This window comes from Sesamum indicum, linkage group LG8 (genome assembly GCF_000512975.1).
Source record: "Sesamum indicum cultivar Zhongzhi No. 13 linkage group LG8, S_indicum_v1.0, whole genome shotgun sequence".
In the NCBI taxonomy this organism is placed as follows: domain Eukaryota; kingdom Viridiplantae; phylum Streptophyta; class Magnoliopsida; order Lamiales; family Pedaliaceae; genus Sesamum; species Sesamum indicum.
This window is the reverse complement of record NC_026152.1, coordinates 11,315,337-11,324,900: the sequence shown is the minus strand read 5'-3', so window position 1 is coordinate 11,324,900 and position 9,564 is coordinate 11,315,337. Positions and strand designations below refer to the sequence as shown.

The following is a 9,564-nucleotide window of genomic DNA, read 5'->3' as shown; positions in this document are numbered from 1 at the left end:
TGAAAAGAGAAAAATAAAACAATATTGCATTAAAATGATATGTTACACAAATTGTACAAAAGTCCATTCTTCCAACGTCTATGTCAGAAGCCGAACTCTGCATCCTAGTTCTTCGTCTATGATACATCCGATATCTGGATAAACCAGATACCTCGCAACACTGCACATTATTCACTACCAGCATTGCGTGGGGGAGAATGAACGGAAGTGGGACAAAAAACCACATGAAAGCCGTGAATCAGTCTCTCCAAGATCCCCGGCTGCTCTTTAATAGAGATACATAAAGCAACTCATTCCAGGTATCTGGTACTCCTGGCAAGCACCAGTGACTGCAATCTTGGGCGTGGATTTCTTGCAGTGCTTCATAATTTGGTCTGTAAATTGAAGGGTGGCCGTCCTTCCTGTAATCGCTGAGCCGGCTTATGTTTAAGTATGTAACAGGGATTTGCATGCCCTTGACCACATACTCCAGAGCTTTCATCTTCGTGGGGTACTTTGCTAAATGAGTTTCATTGAATATTGGTTCAGTTTCTTTGTGACACTCTCCTCCTGAGTTCCACGGACCGCCCCTGCAAGTAAAGCATTTCAGATTATCATTTGCTTTTTTTTTCCTGCTCCTAATTGTGCAAATAATAATAAGGTCCAGGTCGAGGTTACCAATTAGTCAATAAAGGCAAATGGAAGACCCTATCGAGAATACAGGCTTATCTAGGGCATAAATCGAGTGGTCCGAGGACTCCCTTAAATGATAAATATTCTAAATGGATAATGCAAATCGAATGAGAGTTCAGGTTAAGTCCAAACCCCAAAAGAATTTCTCTTGCTCTTGTTGAACCGGTTAGTAAGTCCAAACCCCAAAAGAATTTCTCTTGCTCTTGTTGAACCGGTTAGCCCAAATAGCTGGATGATAAGCAAGCATTGCAGCAAACAATAGTATCAAAGTGTGCTGCCCTGAAAGATCGCAACGTCTCGAGCACATAGGCCTAAGATGGATCGAGAACAAAGTTGATTTCCCAATGAAAAATTATTTTTGGTATCATATCTACCACAAGAACTTCCAGCTCTCTCCCATTGTTGAGGTAATAATGCCGCAAGATCCCAACCATTGGCGAGCTAGATATACACTTTATTCTGCTCCATGCATGCCGCGGAAAGTAACTCTTATAGTAGAAATACTCCAAGTTTCGATGGCACAACAACGCCCATAATTCAGCAAGTCATGAGATAATGATCCTCTAAATACCTTTTAGAATATACCTTTTGGTTCTCATGAAACTACATTAGCTAATTTCTTTCAATGCAGCTATGAACATCTATGCACCATATTTCTAAGTACCTCCCCAAAAATCTAAAGTTTATACATTATTCAGAGATTCGTCAAACTTTATCTTGCTGCGTCAGTAGGAATTGATTCTTGAGTGATACATTCTAAAATGGAATCCATTTGCATGCACTTCCAACCCCACCACCAGGTCATGGAAACTACAATTTGATTAAGATAATTTAAGGCTGGATTAGAAAAACCAATTCACTTCACATTAAAGGATGTCCCTATATCCTATCAAATTGCTTACGATATTTCAGGAAGCCAGAATCTATCATTTGAATGGAGTCTCTCGTCTTTGCAAACAATACGTCAAAGCGCTTATTCCCCTTCGTGTGCAGCCTATTCCTCCTAACCCTAAGAAGGCATTCAGCTACGAGACACCGACATATGAGATCATATGTGTGGCAGAGAATGAGGGTACAATCAACGTACCTAAAATGCGTGACTGAATATCCTCTGAAAATAACTTGTGTTCTGTTACCATCAACATTCTTATCCACCCATCTACCCCAGGTGGTGAGTGCCCTCTTGTATGCTTCCAATGCTTTAAGTCTTGGGTGAACATAATCACCTTCCTGGTAATAGTCTTCCCTGTAAAAAACATTGGATCAAAATAATAGAGACTTCACAGAGGAAACTCTAAAATCTAGCAATAATGCTAATTTGTTTAATTCTATATTCAGGTATACTAGTAATATCCACGATAATCCGGAGTTGACAAACAAAACTAAGGCCCAGAAGCAATATATTTTGTTGGAAAAAGACCACAACTTACCCACGAGAGGTTTTCTCATGAGTCCACCAGTGCCCGGTATTGAATATCATCACATCTGCATCATGATACATGGAAGTTGTCTCATCCATCAGGTCCAGTCTCAGAGTATCAAAAGAGCCATTTTTTCCACTGAAAGATGATTGCTTGACGAGGAAAGGAGAACTAACAAAGTCCACAGAACAATTATAATCCTGAAAATACAGTCAGAATATGAAGTTCAGACAGTGGTTTGCTAACCATGTTTTTTTTTTATTTTATTTAAAGAGATTATAGAGCATACTTCAAATCTGATAGCAAAAAACCCCTTCTTTTTGAACTCATGCCTTCCAGATATCTCATAAACTCGGTTTTTGTCTTCAACAGCATGGCGGAGAAGGCAAACAAGGGACTCCCACATATTCCTATTTAGTGAATCTCCAACAAATACTAACTTTTTCCCTCTAAGTCTCTCAAGAAAATCGGTGGCGTTAAACCTGGGAAAGTATTTTGGTCAGCGCAAATACATTGAATATATAATTGACATGTGCTAACACAACAGAACTCTTAATTCATTTTCATGGAATTAGAATGTGTCCTATATAGTACTTGGCAATTGAGATAGCAGCTATATGATTATCAAGCACAATCCACAATACTAACAAAGATCGATGACATGAATCAAAGTCCTATCACATGAACTGATACACAACCCAAACAGAGGTTTGGAACTATAAGACTAGTACACAACTAGGGCTGGCTCTTGAAGAAGTTAAAAAGCAGTATAAAATATTATGAATTGAGATTAGGTGCACTAAAAAGTCAAACTAAATTTGAGCACATGAAAATTACAAGAACACTTGCTGACTAAATTTTATAACTAGAAACAGACATCAGATGTAACGTCATCATTCGCACCTGTAGGTATTCACGCTAAACTTCACCAATTTTGTAACCCAATTTGCATTCTTTTTCAGTAGCTATTTAAGAGCAGAAAAATCATTGTGATTTCCTTTGCCTGAGCAGAGATAACAAGGTAAATCTCACCTGGGTATGTCACAGTCATCTGGCTGCCATCTCCATTTCAGAAACTCGTTATCCGGCCTCCCATTAAGATGGCACTCAAAATCCCGGTCAATATAAGGGCAGGAACCTGGAGGATAGAATGGCATTGAATCATCCCTCACCCATCTACCTTTGAACATGTCACAATCCTCGTATGATCTGTTAGCAGGAGCCTCTGTCCAATTAATTCTTGAACCACCAGTATCTCCATCATTCGAGTAATTACCCACACTACCAACTTGCAGGGATTCAACTTCTGCATCCCTTGAACCATGTCGATACTTAACGGTAGAATTCCGATTGACATTTTCTTTACCGCTAACAGTCCCATTCCTCACATCATCATCAATAAGATCCATCACAGTGGCCGTCTCCGACTCGTTTCCTCTCCCACTACCATCCATCAAAATTGTATTTCTACCTGAAGATGAGACATTTCTCTCATCTGTTTTCACTACTAAGCTTCCTTCTCCAACAATAAAGCGTCCACCTTGTAGCTTCTCAGAGTCATTCCCAACGCGGGCATCCTCAAAAACCTTATCTTCCCCCTCAGAACCCACAAAATCTGAACTTTGAACACTCCCTGTAGCATTTGCTTTAAGGGTTTCATCCACAGGGCGTTGCACAGTCTGAAGAACACCATTAGCATTACTATTAGCACCACTTGCAGAACTATTACTACAAGAAGCAAACGCACCACAAAATGGCCAAGAAAGAAAAGAGCTATCACCGGTAGGACGCTTCGACGAGATATTAGAGAACACTGCGCCTAAGAAAATGAAGAACAACACAATACACACACCAAAAGGTGAAACTATCTTCCTTCTTGGAGACGACAACAGCTGATCCGAGAATGAGAGTCTTTTCGACTCCATGAACAGTGAAGTAGAAGAAAAATTCACCATCTTCGCCCAAAATCCCACAAAATATATACACAACAAATCTATATACGAGAAGGGTTTTGTCTGCGCTTGTCGCAGATTCTACTATGGAACGGTGAGGATCATTTTCTGTGAAATTTCAGATTAAGAAGAGTGAGTGAGGCGTTGTGTTTAAAGCGGTAGTTTTCCAGGTCGGAAAAATGGATCCTTGTGGTCGGATACATGGAAAGATCGAACGAGGAGGATGCATGCGTATAGTAAAATGACGATATCGCCCTCTCATTATTATAAAAAAAATTCAAAAGAAATGTTAGAAATCCAACATGATTTTAATCTTATAATATATTTTATTTATGAAATTTCAAAATGTGTGTAATATTTTAATTTTAAATATATAATCCTTTGGACCGAACAATTCTAATGCCAGATGAATTTCCTTATATTCAGAAGTTAGTTACGTATAATCGAGTTTAGTCAACATCATTAGACTGTATTTTCGCACCATCGTTAGGGTTTTGTTGGTGTCATGTTTTTCTACAAAAATAATTTTTTTATATGAAAAGTCGAATTCAAAGAATTTAAATTTCTTTGAAAATTCAATTTCGTTTTAGAAATCTAAAATTCTGCAACAAAAATCGTTGAAATATAACTTCCTCACGAGATATTTAATTATATGGAATAAAAAAAATACTTTTTCATACCAATTAACAAATAGCCGTACATTATACATTAAATAGTAATTACAAAAAGAATATTATGTAAAAATAAAATATATCGATTGTTCAATACTTATATAATTTTTCTTTTTTTTTCTCTTAATTGTTTTACCTAATCTTAGGTTACAATTATGTTTTTATTTGTATTTTCAATTCTATTTAATATATAAATTTTTATATATTTTTAAAATAAATAAATTATGTTATTCTTAAAATACGATCAAATATATATTATACTTAATAAAAAATAATAAAATTTGAAATAAAATATTCAATCCGTACACAAAATAATTCTTCTCTGAGAATTTGGGAGGGAATTATTAGATTGAATTGTCTACCAAAATCACGGCATAAAATCAGGAGATGAATAGGGGGGAGGAGTTGAGGGCATTTTGGTCAAATGACAGACTGTCGCCGACACGAATATTTGCCCACTGCTTCACGCGCAGTGCAAAGATCTTATGCCTTCAATCAACTCTGTCCGAGGCACGTGCTGCTGTTTCCCTAGATTCAGTCACATCACCGTTATCATCTTGCCACGTGTCCAGCAGCTGGGCGGCCCAATTTGGATCTAAGGCCCAAGAATGATTTGGAGTTTTGGGCTCATGGCCTAGATAAGTATGCACATCTAATTTTGTGAGATCCTCATAGACTCAATCATTTTATATTGGAAAATTTATATCTCAACTTTTATATGATAAAATACATTTGGAGGCTATTTTTATAAGTCTAATGATATTTGTATGAATAAATTGTAATAGCTTTAGTTTAGTGTAGGATAAATTACAACGAGCTCCCTTGAGATTTGATATAATTACGAATATCCCCTTATTATTCGAAAAATTATCAATACCCCCTAAATAACATTTGATTCGATATTTGTTGATAGAACGTATGATTATTTTATGTTTGTTTATTGATAGTGTGTACAGTTGTGATCTATGTTATATAAAGCGGGTGTGGGAGCGAGAGCGGAGGCGAGAGGAGGGTGAGAGCGGCAAAATAAAAAATAATTTGGTGGGGAAGTGTCTTAGAGCTTCTAATAAAAATTATTATAAATATATGTCAAAATGTTCATTTTTTTTCCATAAAATTTAGCATAAATAAGAAATGTAAAAACTGAGTTCATTAAGTAGTAAACTTTAGTCAACCTTTACAATCACATGACAAAGCCATATGATTTTCATATTCTATCAAAAACAAACTGTATATGTGCTGCCCACTACCATCAAACGAAAAGTTAGCTTTTGAAATTATATCCATTTATACTAATCAAATTAACTAAGCAGCTTAAATGGTTTTTTTTTTTTTTTAACATTCATTTTGACTGATTTTTTTCAACTTGATAGAAAAGGGATTAATTTAAATAACTTTTGAACTAATTAATTAGTGAATGAGAATCTAATTAATAGATTGAATTTATTAATTATGGAGATGGGCTTAAATTAATTAGTCGGATTAATTAATTATTTGATTTGATTAATAAATTGAATAAATCATGTTAAACATATTTGAGCATGTGAGCATTTCAATTGAATTAAATATTCACATAGTTTTTCAATTGAGTATTTTACTTGATTGATTAAATAATAAATCTAATATATTATTATTAGGCTTGATTTAATTTGTTGGACAAGTTAAAACAAGCTCAATCAAAATATTCAAATCCTAACAGGATTGGGATGAAACCAAGTCTAGGGCACCTTTTTGGAAAGAGTTATGGCTGAGTGGACTCTTTTGAAGAGCCCCACTAGGCCAAATAGGTTGATTATGCACAAGTCAAGGTGCACAATGGGTGGGGTCAGCTCAAGATCGGCACGGATTAGTCCAAAAAAGATCGGTCCAGGACCAACCCACTACTATTCATGATCGGTTCTATAATGGACCTAGGTCTTTAAATGGGCTCCAATTGGATCCATTTATCAATCTAAGTCCAGCCCGAGAATCGGCCTAGTTAAAGCCTGGACCAAGACCAGACCAGGCCCGAATGTACATGTTTCTTTATTTTTTAATGAAATAAATATTTTCTTTTGTACAATTACTTAAATTTATGGTAATATTATGAAATAAAATAAATAATAAATTAAACCGCACCAAAAATCATAACTAGAAGAATTAATGGTAAAGATTATATAATGAACTTAGATGATAATAAATTCAAAAAGAATTTATAATAAACTTTGAAAAAAAATAGTAATGAATTAAAGTATTAAAAATTTAGAAATATAACAATAATGATAATAATTTTTAGAGTTCCAAAAGTATAAAAAAAGCTACTAGAAAAGTTAGTTTAGGAGAATAAATTGAAACTTATATGCAATGCATTATTAAGAAATGGCCCAACAGACCCAGCCCAAACGTCACATGCCAACACTTTTGTCTAGCAACAGAATGTATTTTTCGCTCGTGCGGCGTCTCAAGTTACACCCAACCTTAGACCAACCTCCGCACATCTCACAATTTACCAATTGTCCGCCGTGTGTCTTCGACACCAAAGCTTACTAGCACGACATCTTAATGCCTCTCTAATCGGCACCGCGTGCTCATACACTCCCCTATCCAAAATGCCCATGTTCGTCGAGGTTTTCGGTACACGCGCCTTTGCGTACTCTCACGGTCGACCCCAACTAGCTAGTTTGCCGCCATGCGTCTCGCCCACAATCTCAGAATCTGCCAACACATCCCTCGATGGCAAGGAGCATCCTCGCTCCACCTCGGTATTATGGCGCTCTGCATGGCCCGCAACGCCCGTCTCATTTCCAATGCTCACTCGGTGCATCCTCGACGCACGCCTTCATCATGGTCGTCTTTTATGCCTCGCCCGAGTAGGACCGCATCATAAATTCAAGGTCATTCGATATGCCATCATCTCGCATTGATCCACACAGCATGTCCAACATGCCTTCTTGCCTTTCGACATGACTTCACAATTTGCCTACAGTGTGGCGACGTCCCACAACCGTTCGTTTTAGCCAACGGACCCCCGTGCGCACAACTAGAACCTAATAGCGCATACCATGAGTTGGATCACGAGGTCTTAGACTGCTTGCCTCAATCATCCATTCGCACAAGAGGTGTTGCCCCTGATATCTCGTAGCCCGCGGAGCACCCTTGCGCGTCACATGGAACTTCTCGGCCACTTACGCACCCAACATAGGCCATCCTAGCCCTACGTCACCCATCCGATTTTCATACATTTTTGGGGACTCTAACCCTCCTTTGAGATACCTAGAACCGGTTCTTGAAGGTTCCCAATATGCCCCAAGAAATGCTCATTTACTGCCAGTATCGTTACTGTCGCTACTGTCGTGTACGGGGAGGGCTAGCTGGAGCTCATCATTGCATGCCCCATTTATAATAGGAATAAAAACATTTTTCTTTGTTCTAAGAATAGACATTGAAATGGTCGAGAGAAACATCTCCCTCAACCGACGTCCAAATCACGTATCGCTTGAACCGTTGCATAGTCTATGACTTTTGCATCATAATCCAGGAGTTTCAGCCCTATCTGATCATAAATCGCTGAGGAATTGCCCACGCAATACTCTAAAACCACAGTCCCGCCACTACACTAGCAGACTCCAAATATCGTCGTTATTTTTCACTCAATGGAACCATCTAACTCTGAAACATCTTTGAGGTGTTCCCAACACAACCAGCATCTTTCCACTGAAACAACTTTGCATATATCCAAAGATAAAGCACTCTGCTTCATACATTTGTCTCCTGCTCGCTCGCAAGGTGGCGCCTGATTGTCGCCCTTATATCTCCGTGTCCAAACGACCTCGGAATGACTTCATACTTAGCGGATAGCATTCCCACGCATCAAGGAGGTTTCCATACGAACAGTATTGCAATCCTCAATCGGCGAGAGTCTCTGCATGATGGTCGTCTGCACACTTACTTGTCGGTCAGCTTCCCCTAGCCGACCGCATGTCCTCCGCAAGTCACTGCTGGCCGTGTTGACTAAGGAGTGGCCAGTGACACCAGGCCCGGGTTAGGACCAGGTGGTCCTGGGCCACTAGACTGGGCTAGTCCTAGGTTTCAATACCCAAGACTAGCCTAGGACCGGCCCGATCCCATGCAGGCCTGGGCCAAACGGGTCCATCTTTTTATTGCTTCAATTCGATCCTAGACCGGGCTAACCCAACTCGGCCAACTGTACATCTTGATGTAAGTAGTGCATATTTTGTGGAGATTAGTTTTATGAAAGTTTAATAAACTAAGTCTTTTGAACACACAAAAACACTATCTCACAAAACTCTCATCTAGTTTTGGACTTTCTCATGCAATAGCGATAGGCGCAAAATTCCACCCCTTTCTCCTTGACTTTGAATTCTTTTTGAAATATATTCAAGTTGAGAATAAAAAAAAAATAATTTACACTAATTCATAGTGTAAAACCACTTCAATTTCTTCTAGCAAGAATTTTGGATTTATCATCCCAATACGACGTGGACTAAATTTAAAAAGATTCTACATTTAAACCCTCTAAGTGAACGAATTAAAAAAAAAAAAAAAAAAGAGAGGAAGCAACGCTTGAAGTCAAATAGAAAATAAATTAAAGAGGTAAACTCCATGGTTATTTTCCTTTTACTCCCATTTTTGCTTTTAGTTACTATTTTTCACATTTTCCCCGCGTTACAGGATCAATCCACTTCCTTATAAATTTACATAATTATTAATATGAGATTTATGGTGCAATTAGAATCTATTCATTCAAAAATAGTAATAAAAAAATCCTCTCGGGAATCTCCATTACTCAAATCAACTATGTATAATGGGGAGTGTTTTACTTAAATGTAACTAAATTTTGGGCTTATA

The 9,564-nt window shown here is 37.8% G+C and overlaps 1 protein-coding gene across 1 annotated transcript; it reads right to left on the bottom strand.

Moving 5' to 3' along the window:
• On the bottom strand, positions 1 to 4,234 carry LOC105168280 (protein trichome birefringence-like 2). The gene is made up of 5 exons (XM_011088297.2): positions 3,126 to 4,234; positions 2,383 to 2,575; positions 2,103 to 2,293; positions 1,760 to 1,918; positions 1 to 569 (listed from the first exon to the last, which is right to left on the bottom strand). The coding sequence occupies exons 1-5, from the start codon at positions 4,046 to 4,048 to the stop codon at positions 239 to 241; spliced, it is 1,797 nt and encodes a 598-aa protein (XP_011086599.1). The 5' UTR covers positions 4,049 to 4,234; the 3' UTR covers positions 1 to 238.